This window comes from Mytilus galloprovincialis, chromosome 3 (assembly GCF_965363235.1).
Source record: "Mytilus galloprovincialis chromosome 3, xbMytGall1.hap1.1, whole genome shotgun sequence".
Lineage (NCBI taxonomy): Eukaryota > Metazoa > Mollusca > Bivalvia > Mytilida > Mytilidae > Mytilus > Mytilus galloprovincialis.
In genome coordinates, this window is record NC_134840.1 from 37,773,959 (window position 1) to 37,796,143 (window position 22,185).

Sequence of the window (22,185 nt, forward strand, 5' to 3'; positions counted from 1 at the left end):
GACCAGCTTTGGGGGAGATATACTCAAACCCCAAGCATCATGTCAGGCATTGTCATTACTAAAAACCAATAAATGTATTCTAATCTGCAGAACAATTCGACATTTAAACAAACAAATTTACTAATGATACTGACGATCCACCACAAAGAAATATAAATAAAAACATACCAATAGTAAGCAAATACATATAAAAATGATGTGGTATGATTGCTAATGAGACAATTCTCTACAAGAGACCAAATCGACACAGAAATTAACAACTACAGGTCACAGTACGACCATAAACAATGAGCAAAGCCAATACCGTATAATCAGCTATAAAAAGCCCCGAAATGACAATGTAAAACAATTCAAACGAGAAAACTAATAGCCTTATTTATGTTAAAAAATAAACAAAAAACTAATATGTAACACATAAAACAAACGACAACCACTGAGTTACAGGTTCCTTATATCATGTTCTCAAATCTAGATATCATCTCCCATTTAGAAAAAACATGTGAAAAATGAACCTATTATGTGTTGCTCTCCTAGCTACAAAATCAAAGATGTAGAACATATTCTATCATAACCATTTGGTAACTAATGTAATTACTGTCTCCTCCATGCCCGTCTTTAACATAAAAAAATATTAAATAAATAACACTCCTAATGCTCAGTTCTGTTGTCACCGTGCAAGACAGTTACTAACACCATATAGGAAAAAAACATAGAATTCCTTTTGTCATAAGACACTGTCACACATCCAAACATACTATCCACACTCATCTGTGTCCACACTTGTTATATTTAGCAAAATATCCCAACCATGTTTCTTCATACAAAAATTTGTAAGGGTTCCGCGGAACCCAGTGTCTCGCCTATTTTTGCTGTAAATTGCAGACTCAACAACAATGAGGGAAAAAATCAATAAAAATATTCCTCTTGTTACATGTACTATTTTATGATTGCAAGAAAATCTAAGTCCATTTAAAAGTAAATTACAGAAAAAACTGAGTAATCTTTTTACAAACTTTACTTCTGGATACAATATTATGATCATAAATAAGCTTCTGTCCAAGTTTGGTACAAACCCAGGATAGTTTAAGAAAGTTATTAAAATTTTTAAAACTTTAACCACAGAGTGAATGTAATGGTTCCCTGGAAAAAAACTAAGTCCATTTAAAAGTAAAATATGGAAAAAATGGATTTATTTATTTACAAAATTTACTTCTGGATACTATCTTATGATCATAAACAAGCTTCTGTCCAAATTTGGTACAAACCCAGGATAGTTTAAGAAAGTTCTAAAAACTTTAACCACAGAGTGAATGTAATGTTTCTCCGCAGAAAAAACTAAGTCCATTTATAAGTAAAATTTGGAAAAAATGGAATTTTATTTTTTCAAAATTTACTTCTGGATATTATCTTATGATCATAAACAAGCTTCTGTGCAAGTTTAGTACAAACCCAGGATAGTTTGAGAAAGTTATTAAAATTCTAAAAACTTTAACTACAGAGTGAATGTTTTGTTTCCTCGCAGAAAAAACTAAGTCCATTTATAGTAAAATACGGAAAAAATGGAATTTTATTTTTACAAAATTTACTTTTGGATACTACCTTATGATCATAAACAAGCTTCTGTCAAAGTTTGGTAGAAATCCAGTATAGTTTAAGAAAGTTATTAAAATTTCAAAAACTTTAACCACAGAGTGAATATTTGTTGACGCCGCCGACGACGCCGACGACGACGGAATGTAGGATCGCTTAGTCTCGCTTTTTCGACTAAAGTCGAAGGCTCGACAAAAACAGTCTCCCTTATCGAAAGAATCTGTCACCATCAGAAACATTGTGTTTGTTACAAAGTGTTGAGTTAACATTGTAGTCACAAAACATTTGCATCGGAAATTTACGATAAACAAGCTTCCACGCCAAACATGTTATAAAAGTGTCGAATGAATTTATCAAAGGCGGCCGAAAAAATCAATTTAACAAGTTTGTTGAATAGAAATAAAGAATTTGATTGTAAGGGTCTTTAACCTATTTGGTTATAAATAAATAAAAGCAACAGTAGTATACCGCTGTTCAAAAGTCATAAATCGATTGAGAGAAAAGAGAAAACAAATTCGGGTTTCAAACTAAAACCGAGGGGAATACATCAAACATAAGAGGAAAACAAAACAACAACAGAAACACTGAAGTGCAACAAAAACAAACGCTAACAGACATGACTACATGACAACATGTATTTAATAATGCCCGCGTCACACTGTCCCGATTTTTACGCCGATGGCAACACGATTATGGAAATTTTCAAAATCGGGACTGATCGTATCAAGATCGGGCTATTCGTAGTGCCATCTTTAACCATCGTAGAACCATCGGCCAGTTTTTCTAGCCTTCGGGGACAACTTCGGGAAGGGTTCTAAATTTTTTAACATGTTAAAAAATCCCCGAAGGTGCGTCCGATGTTGAGGGTTCGTATTGAGTTCGTATCACCATCCTCACCATCGTAATGTCACCGGGAATGCATCTTTGAACATCGTATTGCATTCGTGTTTCCATCGTTCCCATCGGACAGTTTTGACATTACGATGTCTACACGAATGAATCACGAAGCTACTCGAAGGTCTTACGATGGCAACACGACTTCGTGAAGACCTCGCAATTCCGTCGTGTTGCCATCGAATAAAAGTACGAAGGCGACAAGATGGAACTACGACGGCAATAAATCCAGATAAATGTAAGTTAATTTTCGCGCTAAAATACATTTAAAGTGCCATGCGCGATATGCACTGGTCAGTCTAATACGACAGTTAAGAAAGACGTTCACAAAAAAACGGATCTCATATCATATGATTTTATGAGAACAAGAAAGGCGACAGCGTTGTTTCTATTAATTCAAATGGAACAAGAAGAGCAGCTATTACAGGCTCAGGATTTACTTTTACAAGTAAAATATTATTTTTTGTCAATTTTTCATATTAAGTATTTATATCAAGTAACATAATGAAAATCATAAACGCGCCTCGTACACCAACACTGCAGGTACACGTATATAGGGAAACAAACTTTTTCTTCATTATTCTGATTTTTTATGTATCGTCTGAGTTGTTGTCACACGAATGTTTACTCCATAACCATCTTGTTTTCTATACAATGTATGTCATATTTTGCCGTATCTGTTGCTTTCCCCACATCCTTCCTTTTGTCTATATTATTATGATATTCTCCTGGAAAGAGCTCTTGAATAAAAGGGATCAACGAACCCATTATCTTACCTTTAAGATAGATCAGTAAACATGGGCATAATTATGGGTGATTATTCAGACTAGTGCACACATTTTACAGTTCAAACAAGGCAATGCCGAGCGTGGCATCCCCTCGTATGTAACATATTGGGGACAAAAAATGGACACTATATTTGTATATGACACATGCAGAAAATGGTAAATTGAATATGCATATTTGATACATAAACTATTTTTTTAGAAATCAACCAAAAAAATTCAGTAACTAGAAATACCTTTAAAATTGTCTTTAGAACCAGCAGGTAAAAAGATGAGCAACCAATTTCCTGTGTATTATGCTATTTCAAGCTGTACACGACGTCTGTCTTTTAGACATCGTATGGCCATCGCGCCATCATCGTAATCCATCGTGTAGCCTTTGTAATCCATCGTGTAGCCTTCGTGATCCATCGTGTAGGCTTCGGCTGAGATATGAAGCTAAAATACCCGTCTTCGGTTAACCTTCGTATGTCCATCTTTTGCTATCGTATATAATTTCGGCACCATCGTATAGACTTCGTTATTCATCGTACTTGCTTCGGTCACTTTTTGGTATTTTAACGAGATCGGGACCAACTTCGTACGAACTTACAATTTTCGCATTCGGGTGTCCATCGTATATAAAAATCGGGACAGTGTGACGCGGGCATAACAACTGCCATATATTTGATAAAACAGCCATATTCCCGACTCGGCTCAAGACATTTTACGAAAAAATGTATTTATATAATGAATTTTTTAATAAATAAATCATGGAAGCATATGAATAATATATCTACCATTGCACTATTTAAGTTGGCCTTGTTATGGTTAGTTTTTTTGTTGCTTTTTGGTGATATAGCTCTTCACCTGTTTCGGTTCGTATACATCCTTCGCCTTCAAATATAAGGCTTTGAGGATTCTTGATAATAATATATACAGAAAGGCGCCTCGAACAAATACAATTAATAATTTGTTGTTTTCATTTTCTAAACATGTTATTGTGTTTTTCGGAAATAGAGTATAAATTGTGAAATTGTTTTAGATAATAATGACTAACGTTTTCTTGTCGCTGGATTGTTGTCTCATTTATGTATTGATAAGTTTAACTTATTTAATATCGAGTGTGCAATATTGAATAATAAGCCGGGTACATTCTGTGATGAGTTTTTATGATATCTAACAAAAATGAATATTCTGGCTTATTAAGAATTGCTCGAAACATAATGAAAATGATTTTTTTACCCAACAAAAGACAGGATTAAGGTGTGTTCAAAAGTAAGAATAAATTTGTGCACTGTCCGTCAAAAAATAGTCGAGACTAGCAAAAACAATTATTTCAGAGTACAGAAATTGTCTTTTAAGACGACTTCCACACTGGAAAAAAAGGGGGTATATAGTTTTTGAAATACGCATATGAAGCATCTCATTAATTGGATTATCATACAATTTATATTTGATTATGCCAGTACCGAAATACTGGTGTTCGTTTGTTGCAAACATATGACCAATAATAACATATGACCAATATGGCATCATCTAAGTTGAAGAAGTATAAACACATGGTAGCATGTGTAGCGTATATACGACACGTGTTTGTGGAATGACTGACATAACGATTGGAGAATATATTCAAAGTACTAGTAAAGGGATATTAAAAGAAATGCGAACAGGAAATTTAAAAATCAATTAAAAAATCAAAATAGATGTCACGGGAATATTTAAAATACAAGTTATCAATGAAAAAAGAATAAATAAGTCAAAGAATATCAATATACATATTTGAAAATCATTCAATGAATCGTGTTTCGCCTATTATTTTATGAAGTTTTGAGTATAATAACAAGCCGGAAATTAAAGACGCACAATTCAATTACCCGTAGGTACCGACTGTCTGGTTGAGTAACAATGCAGTTTTAATCACTCACAATCTATTGTTAGGACATTGACCGATAGAAGGCGCAAAAACATTCGAGCTAGTAAGCTCGAGTCAGTTCTGATTTAAAGAGTTATCATTTTACCCCTTAGAAATAGAATGACATCTGTCTGTATCAAATGAAATAGAATGACATATGTCAATATCAAATGAAATAGAATGTCAGTATCAAATAAAATAGAGTGTAATCTGTCTGTATCAAATGAAATAGAATGTCATCTGTCTGTATCAAGTGAAATAAAATGACATCTGTCTGTATCAAATGATATCGAATGACATATGTCGGTAACAAATGAAATAGAATGACATCTGTCGGTATCAAATAAAATAGAATGACATTTGTCGGTATCAAATGAAATATAGTGTCACCTGTCTGTATCAATTGATATAGAATGACATATGTCGGTATCAAATGAAATAGAAGGACATCTGTCGGTATTAAATGAAATAGAATGACATATGTCTGTATCAAATGAGATAGAATGTCATTTGTCTGTATCAAATGAGATATGTCTGTATCACATGAAATCTGTCTGTATCAAATGAAATAGATTGATATATGTCTGTATCAAATGAAAAAGAACGATATATGTATGTATCAAATGAAACAGAAGGACATCTGTCTGTATCAAATTAAATGAGATAGAATGGCATGTGTCTGTTTCAAATGAGATAGAATGGCATATGTCTGTATCAAATGAAATAGAATGGCATATATTTGAATCAAATGAAATAGAATGTCATTTGTCTGTATCAAATGAATAGAATGACATATGTATGTATCAAATGAAATAGAATGTAATTTGTCTGTATCAAATAAAATAGAATGACATCTGTTTGAATCAAATGAAATAAAATGTTACATGCCTGTATCAAATAACCCCACAACAATGCGTGTGGGTATATTCCTAAAACGCATATCAATACAACACTTTTCCGTTAGTGCCTATCAATTTTGGCTGCAGTTCTTTTGTGCCAGTGATATTCTCGTGATATAACATCTGCGCCAAATTTTATATTTTACAGGTATCAATTCCACAAGAAGACATACCTCATTTGCGCTAAATTATCAATATGTATACTATCTACTATAATTGTTACCTGTTTGATATATAAACTCATCATAGGTACCAGGACTAAATTTTGTATATTCACCAGACGTGCGTTTCGTCTACAAAAGACTCATCAGTGACGCTCGAATCCAAAAAAGTTTAAAAGGCCAAAATAAAGTACGAAGTTGAAGAGCATTGAGGACCAAAATTCCGAAAAGTTTTGCCAAATACATCTGAGTGCGAAGTAACTTTAGTCCTTGCATACAATTATTCAACAAACCAATAAAAAAAGATTACAAGAAATTTGAGTCGTTACTAATAAGGATGACAAATTCGTGATTAAGGATTTTGAAAATGACATTGTATTCTTTATTAACTTAAATTTCTTTGTTTAAAAAGAGCTTGAATTTCTGCTTATGGCAATTTTTAAGTACTGTCCAAAGGATTTCCAATAATTCATATGATACACGATCTACATTAATTTACAGTTACAACAATCGTAAAGAAAAACAAAATTTGCCCTGGAAAAGTTGCAGACTGAACATAAATTCATCCGTACAATATGCTCAATATGAATTTTAAGCAACACAGTTCAGCTTTTAATAGCGTTGACCTACATATACTTTAGCGAACACAGAAAGGAAATCTCCATATTTACTTAAGGAACTAGCTTTCATATTAACTTTTTATTGATTGGACAAGTACGATATTTGAGAATCTGTATGTTTTCCTATATGTATACCTATAGTCCAGTAAGTGTTTTGTAGCAGATTACATTTTGGTTTAAAGGTAATTTGTGTCAACATTAAATTAAAACGTAGCACACACGTTCCTTTCGTCAAAATGAACAATATATATGTAAAATTCGGGTTTTGACCCCGATTTCACGGTTTGCAGAAGTTGAGAATGTAATAGGTTAGTACTTTGTTTCAGTTTGGTTGCGGTCTTACCAACTTGAGACTTAGTGCATATGTTTAAAAAAAAGTATTTAGGTAACAAAAAAGTATATAAAACAATAAATAGCAATCAAATGTTTAATATATATTATATAAGCCATAGAAATACAGAAAAAAATGTAATATCCATTTAGGAAAAGACGTGGAGCTGGAAGACACCATCTACCTCAAACAAGTACGTTATTGGAAAGAACATATTGAACATGGTAGCTTACATTTGATTTAAATCATTCATATTGTATTACAAATTTAATAAAGAGGATCAGAGTAAAGCAGTCATTTTTGTTTTGTCATTGTATATAACATCTGTGTACCTGATACATAATTTGCCTAGTATCTTTGATGAGTTCGTACAGAAATCTGGTGTTGTATTGAACACCTGTGTATACCAGTAGATAGCATGAAAACTTCAGAAAATGTATTTTTTATTTAAAGAGATTTGAATGTTGTAGGTTAAATCCTCTTTTGAAAGAAGCTTACAAGCTTAGTAAAAACATAGACTCAGAAGGAGTATACTCCTGGTTTACCTATGTAAAAAATATTTTAAGTGAACTTAATTTAGATATAGCACAAATTCAACAAAATACTAGTTCAGACAAAAAAATAAATAATTCATTTAAAGTTTATATGATAACAAGCTCTATAAACTACATTGAAAATTTGATACAGAATAAGATGCAAAACATCGATGAAAAAATTAAACTTTATTTATATAAGAACCTTAAACAAAATTTATGTTTGGAAGACTATTTAAGAACATCAAACTTTACTTATAGAAAATTAATAACAAAACTAAGAATTAGTGACCATAATTTAAATATAGAAAAAGGCAGACATTCTTATATTCCTAGAGAGCAGAGATTATGCCTTAAATGTAAAACATTAGAAAACGATAAACATTTTATATTAATTGTAAATTAAAAAATGGAACTAAGAAACAACAGTTTTTAAATTTTGATTTTAATTTTTCTGTTCCAAGATTTATCTGATGAAGAAAAGTTGATTTTTATACTCAATCCATTAACACCATCACAAGTAAATAAATTGGGGTCCTACATCAAAAGGTCATTAGAACTGAGGACAGGGGACACTGGAATATTAACTGTAAATGAATGATTGTGTGTATATATATATTTATAAATGTGAATTGTATGTCACAAACTTTATGTTTAAAAGTTTATATGGCAATAAATATTTGAATTTGATATAAAACGTTTTTTTTTTTAATTTAGGGTCCTCAATGCTCTTCAACTTTGTACTTGTTTGGCTTATTAATTATTTTGATCTGAGCGTCACTGGTTAGTTTTGTGTAGACGAAACGCGCGTCTGGTGTATTAAATTAGAATCCTGGTACCATCGATAACTATTAGCTGAACTGCAGCATTTCACTCATAGACAGACAAGTTGTAAAGAACAACTGTTGTCATTGCAGATTGTTTGACTAAAATCAGTCAAGTGTGTACTGAATATTTGTGGACAAAGAAGATAGAACCGGACTTTAACAGTCAATAATTGTTTAGATCAATCGTAGACCGGCCTGGTGGATATAATTTGACTTGAAGCAAACAATTATTGTTATTGTTCTGAACAGGTCTGAATCTTGTAAACGGGATTACTAAAAACTGGATTTAAATAATTCAGTGAATTTAAAAAAAAAATTTTGTTTACCCGGTAGATTAAGCTCGTCTGATGTGTAAAATTATAAGCCTAGTATCTTTGATGAATAAAGGCAACAGTAGTATACGGGTGTTCAAAAGACATAAATCGATTGAGATTAAACAAATTCAGGTTAGAAACTTAAACTGAGGGAAATACATCAACTACAAGATAAACAAAGGACCAACAGGAACACTGAAGTTCAACAAAAACAAACGCCAACATACATAGAAACAAACACGAATATTTAGAAAACTAAGGTTTCAACTCCCTCAGGCAAAGTTGACCTTAGAATGCTTAGATGATTTTTTTTCTATGTGTTAAAGTATTTGTTTTTGCAATTCAGCTCTTCAATTTCTTCAATCGGGGCTTTCAAATGTTCAGCTTTGAGCTTTCCTTGCTTTGGACACATAACATTATTTAACGTGTTGTTTTCATTTTTTACAGCACTGGATGGTGGACTATCAGATCCAGAGGGTATCGTCAGATCAATAGTCAGTACTTGGGTACTGATATGATTTATAACAAACCTTTCTTGTAACTTTTGAAATTATTAAGAAACTTGGGTTTCAACTTCCTTATGTATAATTGACCCTAGGTTGATTTGGCTACTTTTTAGTTGTTTTTTTTTGTCATACAGCTCTTCAACTGATTTGATTATTATACATTCTCTACCTTCAAATATTTGGCTTAGGGTGTTTTCTTCTCTAGGTTAATCCCCAAAAAGCACGTTGGATATTTGACATAGCTTGCAATAATGGCAAATATGTCTATTTTTATCAATGACACTAAAAACACTAATTTAAAAAAGATGAAAATAACACTACATAAAGGATTAGGTGCAGCAAGACTCCTTTTTGGCCCCAAAATATAGCAGTTTTTTGTAAACTTCTAAAATGTAAACTTTCAGTTATTGATAGGAAAGTAGAATACTTCTGTTACATAAATATTGGCTGTGTTTGAATGAATCAGGTACTAGCATCATTAAGTCAAGCTTAATTACTGAAATCTTCAGTTTTCACATCTGAGCTTATTTGTAGTTTCTGTCTTCAATTAAAGTGGCCGCATTTGTGTTCAGTCTTTATATTTAAATGTAAGTTGTAATTGATGATAATACATAACATATATAAGGGTTGAGGATGAACACAGATGCGGTCACTTTAATTTTCGACAAAAACCATCTGAAAAGTGACATATTTCATCATATTTGATAGATTTTTAATATTTAAGCTTGAATTTGGGCGTCTTTCATGACTAAATCAGTTCAAATCTTTCACATAATCTAATTGAATCGACTAAAGTAGACACTTCAGTGTTTATAAAGTGTCCAAATCTTTCATCAGATGAATCTTAAGTTTAAGGCCAAAATAGGCCCTTACCCGACCTATTGCTTCAAAAGTGCTTCAAAAGTGTTTCTCTGGATTCTATTTCATCAAGAATGCTCAAATCCATTTTTTAAACCAAGGATGTACAACCAAAGGAAACTAAAAGGAAAAGACAAGTCTATCTAAGCCTGCTTTGTCTTAAGGATTGAAAGGTAAGGAAATTTATTTTCTTACGCCTATTAAGTGAGGGCTCCATTTTTTTAAAAGACATAATAATCTACAAAATGCGGTTATTAAATTTTGAAAAAAACCATGAAGTAACAAAAATGTTATTCATTGGTGCAGTTTAACCAGAATTTACTCCTTGGTGTAGTTACTATAAGCAAGAAGTTATTCATTTTAAGAATTGCTATAATCATGGAGTTTTTCATTGGAGCAGTTTCAATAACAAGGAATTATTTATTGAATTTGGTTCAATTGAGAATAATTCAGTGGAACCTTTTCTATGAACGAAGAGCTACTTGTTTGAGTAATTTCTATATGCAAGAAGTTATTCATTGCAACAGTTTAACAAGAATTTATTCATTGGAGTATTTTTTGTTTTGTAAACAAGGAATTATTAATTGAAGCTGTCTCTATGAACAAGTAATCATTGGAACCGGTTCTAGACAGGGACTTATCCATTAAAACTGCTTCTATGAACAGCTAATACTTCATTGGAACTGTTTCAATAAACAAGGAGCTATTCATTGCAGCTGTGTCTGCCAGCATAGGCAAAATTTCTGAAAACAGTGGTGTTAATAATAATAAATTGATATAAATAAGGATATTATTATTGTAGCAGTATCAACTAAAATACAATTGATGGACATTCGTGAACATTCATCACCTCTGACAAAATTATGTGTTTGAGTGGGTGCCTTGGGAAGGTGCCATGGACAGTGCCCTGAGCAAATATAAACATAGAATTGCTTTTACATGAATAATCAGGTTTATTAGAAACAAATATGTTTAATTTGACATATTTTATATATCTATTGCATAACATGGTAAAAGAAGAGGAAGACTAACAAATTATACAACAAACTTAGAGCCCTTCCTCATACTCATACACCAGATGAACATAATGAAGGTGTATTGGTTCTCAAACATAATCAATTAAATAAAAAATAAAATGCATTTTAACATAGGAAACATGGTTGAAATAAAAAAACTGATTGAATTTTTTTTAGTATAAAGCACAATCAGTAAACAATGATAAATTATTTCTTCTATCCAGCTGAAAGTATTAGACTATTTATGGTTTAAAGAGTCATAAATATTGGAAGATATCCTGCGACCTGGTAATAAAATCTAAAATAAGATTTTTCAAATGCAAATACCAGTATACCTTATATTAAAAAAACTGGTAAAAATATTTTAATGAATAGTTTCTAGAAAACCAGATGCTCTGCAGGGCGCATCTTTATACGCCAGTAGAGGTCAAACCCTGAACAGTTGGGGCAAGTGTGGACACAACATTTAAGCTTGGATTGTGATTAAATAGTTGACACAACATAAGTTTTTGACACAGAATGAATGTGGTCTTAGAACTTAAACTTAAAAACTTTTAAATTTTAAATTGGACATTTACCCATTATGGTCCAATATCCAAAATCTAAATACATGGTTAGATTCAGCATATCAAAGAACCCCAAGAATTCAATTATTGATGAGATCAAATAATAATGTTCAATTTTCGACCCTTTAGACCTCAATGTGGACCACTTTGATAACCGGGCCCAAATATTAAAAATCTAAATACATGGTTAGATTCAGCATATTGAAGAACACAATATATTCATTTTTTTTTAAAATCAAACAAATTTAATTTTGCATCCCCATTTGGACCAACTTGAAAACTGGGCCCATAATCAAAAATCTAAGTACATGTTTAGATTCAGCATATCAAAGAACCCCAAGAATTAAATTTTTGTTAAAATCAAACTAAGTTTAATTTTGTACCCTTTGGACCTTAATGTAGATCAATTTGAAAACAGGACCAAAAATTAACAATCTAAATACACAGTTAGATTTGGCATATCAAAGAACCCCAATAATTCATTTTTTGATGAAATCAAACAAAGTTTAATTTTGGACCCTTTTGGCCCCTTATTCCTAAACTGTTGGGACCAAAACTCCCAAAATCAATCCCAACCTTCCTTTTGTGGTCATAAACCTTGTGTTAAAATTTTATAGATTTCTATTTACTTATACTGAAGTTACTGTGCAAAAACAAAAAAAAATGCTTATTTTGGCCCCTTTTTTGGCCCCTAATTCCTCAACTGTTGGGACCAAAACTCCCAAAATCAATCCCAACCTTCCTTTTGTGGTTATAAACCTTGTGTTAATATTTCATAGATTTCTGTTTACTTATACTAAAGTTATTGTGTGAAAACCAAGAAAAATGCTTATTTGGGCCCTTTTAGGCCCTTATTCCTAAACTGTTGAGACCAATACTCCCAAAATCAATCTCAACCTTCCTTTTATGGTCATAAACCTTGTGTTTCAATTTCATAGATTTCTATTTACTTATACTAAAGTTATAGTGCGAAAACCAAATGTCTTCGGAAGACGACGCCAACATCATACCAATATACGACCAAAAAATTTTCAATTTTTGCTGTCCTATAATTAAGAAAAAAATAATTGTAAATGTTTATATAACAATTTAACATTAAAATGTATATGATTTTAGTCACACATTTAATATGAGGGATTTATTTATACATTCTGAATGTCATGAATAACTCTGTTATACAACAGTATTGCACACTAACATTTATAATGATTTGTCTGATTTTCCAATGATTAATAAGTTTATCAACAAAGACATGTTTATTTTAATTTTTAACAAAAGTTTCATATAAAAATTCCAAAACAAAGATGTTAACTGTAATTTATATAAAATTGAATTTAGTTTAAACTTTGGCATAAAGATGACATGAGAATTTTTAATTAAAAAAATAAATAAAAATAACCATTTGACAAAGCAACATAGCTTTAATGACCAACTTCATCTTGACAGATAATGGTAGGTGATAAAGATAAACTAATATCAATCCCTTTAAACCAAGACTAAAACTATTAAATGCATTTCACCCTTCCCTTCCAATTTTTCTTTCTCTTTTAATAATTAGCAGCAGTTTAACAAAGTCTGAATAAAGACTGTCCCACTATCACATGATGATGATAAAAAAAAGTTTCATGGTCATCAAACTCATATCTAATCTAAATGAAAGTTATTCAAACTATGTGTCATTATTGTGAAATGGTGATTAAACTTAGAATCTATTAATACTTCTATGCAAGTCATGAGGATAAAAAACAATGGGCTATAATAAGTAGTTTTATTGTGCTCTCCCTAGGATTTTCATAAAATTTACTGATTGGTGTGTAATACACATCATATAAATATTCTTTATTCTTTAATATTCTTCAGCTTGTAATTTTTTAAAATTGTATCCTTACAGGATGATTAAGAGATTTACCTACACAACTAATAAAACATGTGAATTTCCAATTATTTCCAGCAAATTTTATTCATTTAAATCTTTTATCTTCATACAGCCTGCCCATAATTTAACAACGAAGGAAGCTTTTGCATATTGTTATGCGTTTACTTTTCTACATTGGCTAGAGGTATAGGGGGAGGGTTGAGATCTCACAAACATGTTTAACCCCGCCGCATTTTTGCGCCTGTCCCAAGTCAGGAGCCTCTGGCCTTTGTTAGTCTTGTATTATTTTAATTTTAGTTTCTTGTGTACAATTTGGAAATTAGTATGGCGTTCATTACCACTGAACTAGTATATATTTGTTTAGGGGCCAGCTGAAGGACGCCTCCGGGTGCGGGAATTTCTCGCTACATTGAAGACCTGTTGGTGACCTTCTGCTGTTGTTTTTTTCTATGGTCGGGTTGTTGTCTCTTTGGCACATTCCCCATTTCCATTCTCAATTTTATTCTTTGATTTGACCAATATAAATGAACATGACAGTTGTCATTTAATTCACTAGAAAATGAGAACACTATTAATTAACTATTGGAGAAATCATACTTTGGGTCATTCTTAATAAGACAATAGGGCTTCAACTTTTATGTTACTACATCATGGATGCCTTTATGCTAGTGTAACTATAATTTACTAAAAAAAAAATATTGATTTCCTTTTGAAGTATTATAGATTGATTGTTTTTTTGCTGTTTTACAACACTGTCAGTGCTATTGGCTATTTCTTTGCTGCCAGTTTCTATTGGTGGAGGAAGCCAGAAAGCTCTTTGAGCAAAGCAGTAAATATTTGAACAATTAGCAAAGCAATGATGAAATGATAAACCAACTTAATCTCCTACAACACACTAAATTGTCATATATATAACGCTGTCAATCTCATACAACACTCTAAATTGTCATATATAACTTTGTCATTCTATTTGTCCCCTGATTTTCCTTTTGAAAATGCATCAGAAAATTTCAAAATGGTTTAAACAGTGTCATGGTTTTAATCATAGAATAAAAGTACTGTGGCTAGCTGTCAAAATGTGTGAATGAATTGTGTTGGTTAAAGTCAATTAGAAGTGACTAAATATGTCCTGTTATTATATTTTTTCCACTGTATTACAAGAAGATATGTTTAAAAATATCCAAAATCAGCTAAGGTACATGTACTAATTTTCATACTGAAAACACTTGTTGAAGGTGCACATCTGAATACCTAAAGTTTATACATCAACAAAAAACATTAGTTTAAAGGAGTAGGTGTTAATCCCCCTTAAATTTCATGCATCTCAACATTTCTCAAACTTGCTGCAAAATCTGTGTAGATAAAAAAATAATGCAGTTTGTTTAAAAAGTATGTTTTGCAGGTTTATAATAGTCATGAAACTAGCTTGAACTGTTTAACTACAACTAATGTCTCTGCTTCATCTAAAGAAGTCATTCAGGTTAACAGGAGGCCTAACTAATATATTTTAGAAATGAATAGATATTGGCATGGCAAATAAGAATATATCTTTATATGGTTAATGAGTGACAATCTGAATGTTCAATAATATATTTAATAATTTATGATACAAGGGGACTTGACATGACCACTTTCCTACACAAAATCTATGCATAATTAAAAGGTATGTTCATGGAAGAATACATTTGTAAACCAAAAGGCAGTGTCATATAAAAGTTTTTTTTTTTCAAATATGTAAAATTTAAAAATCCAAGGGAGAACACTGAAATATGTTATAAAGTCAATTAGAAAAGTTTTAATTCTACTGGACATTAAGTATGACAATTTGATTATTTTGGTATTTGGTGGGTTAGCTTTGATGATTTTATGTTTAAAATCAATTGTTACACCTATGAAACATTTATACTTACAGTTACAATTCATTTTTAATAAGGGAGATTTTCAAATGAGAAAAAATAACTAGAGGCTCTAAAGAGCCTGTGTCGCTCACCTTGGTCTATGTGAATATTAAACAATGGACACAGATGGATTCATGACAAAATTGTGTTTTGGTGATGGTGATGTGTATGTACATCTTACTTTACCGAACATTCTTGCGGCTAACAATTATTTCTATCTATATTAAACTTGGCCCAGAAGTTTCAGTGGAAAATGTTAGTAAAAATTTTTATGAAAATTGTTAAAAATTGACTATAAAGGGCAATAACTCCTAAAGGGGTCAACTGACCATTTCGGTCATGTTGACTTATTTGTAAATCTTACTATGCTGAACATTATTGCAGTTTACAGTTTATCTCTATCTATAATAATATTCAAGGTAATAACCAAAAACAGCAAAATTTCCTTATAATTACCAATTCAGGGGCAGCAACCCAACAACGGGTTGTCCGATTCATCTGACAATTTCAGGGCAGATAGAACTTGACCTGATAAACAATTTTACTACACGTCAGATTTGCTCTAAATGCTTTGGTTTTTGAGTTATAAGCCAAAAACTGCATTTAACCCCTATGTTCTATTTTTAGCCATGGTGGCCATCTTGGTTGGTTGGCCGGGTCACGCCACACAATTTTTAAACTAGATACCCCAAAGATGACTGTGGCCAAGTTTGGATTAATTTGGCCCAGTAGTTTCAGAGGAGAAGATTTTTGTAAAAGATTACTAAGATTTACGAAAAATGGTTAAAAATTGACTATAAAGGGCAATAACTCATAAAGGGGTCAACTGACCATTTCGGTCATGTTGACTTATATGTAAATCTTACTTTGCTGAACATTATTGCAGTTTACAGTTTATCTCTATCTTTAATAGTATTCAAGATAATAACCAAAAACAGCAAAATTTCCTTAAAATTACCAATTCAGGGGCAGCAACCCAACAAGGGGTTGTCCGATTCATCTGAAAATTTCAGGGCAGATAGATCTTGACCTGATAAACAATAGTACCCCATGTCAGATTTGCTCTAAATGCTTTGGTTTTTGAGTTATAAGCCAAAAACTGCATTTTACCCCTATGGTCTATTTTTAGCCATGGCGGCCATCTTGGTTGGTTGGCCGGGTCAAGCCACACATTTTTTAAACTAGATACCCCAATGATGATTGTGGCCAAGTTTGGATTAATTTGGCCCAGTAGTTTCAGAGGAGAAGATTTTTGTAAAAGTTAACGACGACGGACGCAGGACGACGACGGACGCAGGACGACGACGGACGCAGGACGACAGACGACGGACGCAAAGTGATGGGAAAAGCTCACTTGGCCCTTCGGGCCAGGTGAGCTAAAAAGCCCAAATTAACAATTAAGCTAAACAAAGATATGTTATTTTTCAATTGATCCAATCTTTTCCAAATAAATCTTCAAAAATATTTACATTTTACTTTAACTTAAGACATATAAATTGTGACTAGAATATTTAAACATTGGTAAACAGTATTTCTTCAAGTTTTTTTTATATAATGAAGGTTAAGCAGATATAACATTTCTTAGTAACTTACTATATTTGTATTTAATAAATATATAATATAAATATTCAAAACTTGACTGAATTATAGCAGGCATTCAACCATTTAATGCCCTATCTTCCATTTATACAGTGATATTTAGAGATTAACCACTGATCGCTTACAGCACTTATGGTGATTAAAACAATTTCATCCTAAAAATTGCCCTGATGGTTTATCTCCCCCTGAAACAAATGACGATTATATATCCTCCAGAAGCTGTATGTACAAAAAAATGATCATTTAACAATAATAAACAAATACATCAAAATGGAAAAACAAAAAGATAAAAATCTGCACATATTAACAACACCATATATCTTTATATAAAATATATACAACATTATAAAAGATTTTTGATTTTTTTTGAGTGATGCAGAAAAATTATGCATACAAACAGATAAATACTGAGATAAAAATTTGAAAATACATATACAGTTTTTAACAAAATATAACAGTAACTATAAATGTACGTCACAACAGTGTTACGACCAGCATAGTGAAAGTACAATAAATAAACAATATTAAAATGCATGCCAAATACCAAAGACCTTTTCCTTAAATGGTCACTAAATAACTAGTATAAAAATACTGAAAATATTTGTTAAATATTTTCCTGGTCAGAGTAGTTCTGCATAAAAAAAATTCACTGACAATGATAACTTGAATTAATGCTTTTTTGGAAAATGGGAATAACAAAACGTGTAAATAATTTCACTAAGAAAATACACAAGTTTTAAAGGATAAAGAAACATTTTACTCTACCTTCTAGGCATACCTATAGTATGACATAAGTTATATAATATTTTTATCTAATCTTAAAAATTTAATAATTTAAAATGAAAAAAAAAAATAATAAACATTCTAAGGGAAATAACTCAACAAAACTTAGCTAATAATCAAAATTTTTTAATTGTGTAAAATCAGGAAGATGAAAGTTTTTTTAATGTACTATTGCAGCTGTTTTGAATAGTCAAATAACATTTCCATATAAATCACATTTCCAGTACAGGAATGAAAATGAAAGAACTGATGAGTTAAAGTATAGAAAAATCCTGGCAATAACAGTTATTAGAAAGGAGTCTTTTTTTTTTAAGGCCATTCATAACTTTTCTTTGATAAAGAGAACAATAAACAACACTAATATGAAGCTATTGAGACAGACTCAGCTTAATGTGGTAAAAGATGTTGCAGGAAAAGGTCTTTCTTACATTGTGTGCGTAGTAAGTCTACAATATTGATAAAATAAACCCCCCCACATGATTTAGTATCTTAATAGACTTTTGATATTTAATTTTGAAACCCCCATAAGGAATGCAACTAGGATTTACTAATCAATTTAAGTTTTAAATTATAATCATGTGAGAGAAGCAGCAGCCACAAAAACTTCTAGGAAAGAGATGTATAATTTTCAGAATTTTTGTGACGACTGTGATGAAAAGAAATAACAACATTGTGCAATATCATGATGCATTGGTACTGTTACGTTCACCTCGAGATTTGCTAAGATTATATGTTTCATTCACACCTTTCATTCCTATGTCCTGCCATAATTTCAGAGCTTTGTCTTTACGAAACTGCTCCCAACGATCATCGTCAGATTCATGTGTAATGTATCTGTGACCTACTTGTTCTTCTAGCTTCCTTAGATCACACCATGTTTGATAGTCCTGTCAAAGTATAAATAAATAATTAGTATTGCTTTTCGTACTGAGGTTAGGCTAAATTTTCTTTGTAACAAACTTTAAATTAATGTAATTTAGATTTCTTATCTATAAATGTAAGTTTTTTTAAAACTTTAAAACAGTTTTGATTGAACAAAAAATGTTAATGCCTGAAACAAGTTTTGAAAATATTTATCAAATTATTATTTCAATATTTTCTCAATATGTTTAATTTTGTGCTACACATGATTATTAGAAGTACTGCAGCAGTTCTACATTAAAACTATCATTATCTCTGGATATATAGAAATCTTAATTAGGTTCCAACTAAAACTGTATATATGTCAGCTAATGAAAGTCTAGAAACTTTAATATTATAAAGTTATTTTAAACTATTGGCAATCAATAGCATTTTAAGCAAGGATTTTGTCAAGTTGGTCAATATATTTTGTGATATTTACAAAGTGAAACAGTTGTATGTACATGTATATGCCTGATGTTTAACAAAGTGTGACCAACTGTGCAATATAATTAACATAAATTGTGAGGAAAAAATTAAAAATAATCCTACAAAGCAGATCTTCTACATGGGTTTTATAAACAAAGAACATTTACATAAACTAAATTTTGTTCTGTTATAAGTTTTCATATATAGAGTGTTACTCCCATTAATTGGCAAATAAAGATTACAAATAATCCCCCTTTCAACTATCTCTGTTAATAGTAACTTAAAGATACAACTATTTCTATGTGACACATGATTGTATGCATATATTGAGCGTGTTTCCCACAGCTCTTAGATAGAAACCAATGTATTGTCTACTAAGGGTAAAATCCTTATTAAAATAAAAACTAATACCAGAATCAAATTTGGTTTATGAAAATAATACATAATTGACTTTTACTTTAAAATACTGTAACCTGAAAATGGTTTGATACAATCCAAAAAAGTTAATCACCGGATGTATAATTAATCTAAATTTGTTCAAAAAATGTTATTGACAGCAATGTATAGGGTGTTCAAATACATCAAAATCATCAAGTTAATAGACGATACAGTAAATTGAACTTTAACTAAAAACATTTAAGAAACACACCTTAGAGCATAGATGGTCAAATAAGGTTTCGAAATTTCCACTTCAACAATTAAAGCATCATAAAATAATTTAAAATACATTTCTTGACATATTAAATTCTGAAAATTGTTTTAAACTGTAACCACTTAAAACTGTACAACATATAGAAGTAAATAGTGTCACCTGAAGCCAGACATGGGCAAGTGATTTGTCTACTGTAAATCTCTTTCTCATTTTCACCTGTAGTAAGTTACTGATCAGATCTAATGCTGTAAGAATCAAAATGATTGGATGAGTAAGGAGTTGATACAATGAATATGATTGGACAGTTTAAGATCATGTGCAACAAATGATGAAATAACTCTGGAATGCTGTAACAAAGACAATATGAATGGATTAGTGAAGCCAGTCAGTAAAAACAAAACAAATAAGTAAAAAGCTTGAAACGAAAAAAGCTAACAACAATACCGTGAACAACAGCCATGCAATGATTTCAATTAAAACATGTTTTTTTTTGGTCTTCCATGTTTGAAAACAGTATAACAAAACATCTACAAATTCCATTTTAAAATATGCTGAATAAAATAGATTCACATCTAATTGTAAGGACCTAGCCAAAATGTTCACAGTATTGCTCAAATACTAGCAAAACAAATAAAACAAGCATTGACAATTCCACTGATACTACACGTTAGTGTACTAGTTGTCTACTGACTCAGAAAATATATTTCTACTTAGGATTTCGGAACAGTTAATCTATTAGGAATCACGTGTAGATCTTTTTGGTGTTTTTAACTTTAATCCTTCTTTAGATTTATAGTGGTCTTTTATTTGCAGAACAACCAAAACTACACCAAAAAATCATATTGTTTGCATAGAAAAACTTACTTCATTTTAAAAAATATCATAAAAGGGAAAAGTATAATTACTGACATACTTATCCACATTTATACCAATGTATTTTTGTATCTAAGTGAATAAACATTATGAAATTATAAACACTACAATAGTATGATACTTATAAGTTAATCAGTCATACAATTTCCTTGATCCTTGATGAGGTCTTTAAAGTTATGTCTGATGAACTCATATGTGTGCCAAGGTACATTTGTTATCTTAGAAGCACAGCGAACATTGATTAGTAATGCAGGAAAACTAAAAAGCTCTTCACGATTGTTCAGTATATTTATACTTTTCTATTCAAATAATTCATACTTCATGGCTTTATCATCACAAATATCATTTAGCTAATATGTAGCAATGAGAAAGGGGCCAATTAACCACACCCTTTTCAGTAAACAAAATTTGGTATAGAAATTTCTTAACAGTAACATCCAAAATTAGCTATTAACATTGTGAATTATCTGCTAAGTAATAACCCAAAAAAAAAAGAATTTTATACTCTATTTTTTATAACTTTCTTCTGCTACCACTGATTTTTCAAAATAAGTTTTTTAATGAACAAATATATTGAAAGAATGGTCTTCTTGAAATCTTTACACAAATTAGCAAAATTGGAAACTGCCATGAAAGAAAACAAAGAAAAGATAGATAGTTCTGTAAAGAAGAAGAGCTTTTCTTGTTAGTGGTAAAGCATATAACATAAAGTAAACAGACACCTGTTTTAACCAAAGATGCTGTAAGACCTTTTTACAAGAAGGTCGTGATCTTTGATTAGTTATAAAAATTGTTCCAAGGAATCTCTCGGCTGTAATAAAAAAGATATGAATATAGTAAATCACATGCATTACAATTGTTTATGTGGAAAGAGGAAAATTAAGTGGGAGATAACACTATACGAATGCTGTGTATTTTCTCTCACTTTTTGTTTCTTTTACATGAAGAAAAATAATGGAAGTCAACCTTAATGAAGCAAAATAAAAATATTCTGAAAAAAAAACTATATAAATGTGTATAAAATTAAATGCTTGTTTGATTTTTTTTTTAGCTTATTTTTTTGACACAGCATAAGTAAACTGAGGAAAACCAAATAACCATTAAAGAACATGCAATTCCATGCCATAAATATGATATTAAACGAAACATGCATCTAAACATTTAAAGCCCCTTTGTTTGCAAAAAAAATGAAATTGTGAAAAGCTACAATAGCACATTTGGGCAATTTCATTATGTTCTGCTAAGTTTGTTATCATAATAAATAATGTCAATAACATTATAAAGCTAACTTGTATGTTTATTTCAATTCAACCGATTTAATTCTAAGAGTATAAATATATATTTCAAAGCTAGATAATTGCTACAAATTTAGCTTAATAGT

At 30.9% G+C, this 22,185-nt stretch overlaps 1 protein-coding gene across 9 annotated transcripts in view; it reads right to left on the bottom strand.

Annotated features, from left to right (window-relative positions):
• LOC143067872 (serine/threonine-protein kinase D1-like) overlaps positions 1-22,185 on the bottom strand; it is a 79,155-nt gene that overhangs the window by 3,413 nt on the left and 53,557 nt on the right. For 5 of the 9 annotated variants that reach the window (XM_076241467.1, XM_076241466.1, XM_076241462.1 and 2 more), the window contains 2 exons: positions 21,527-21,615; positions 16,952-18,837 (listed from right to left, as the gene is read on the bottom strand). In XM_076241467.1, coding sequence (XP_076097582.1) covers positions 18,631-18,837; positions 21,527-21,615 — 296 coding nt within the window. In that variant the 3' untranslated portion in view covers positions 16,952-18,630. Of the gene's footprint in view, positions 1-16,951; positions 18,838-20,090; positions 20,177-21,526; positions 21,616-22,185 lie in introns of those variants that run through there. The other 4 variants (XM_076241469.1, XM_076241468.1, XM_076241461.1 and 1 more) reach the window with 2 other exon arrangements.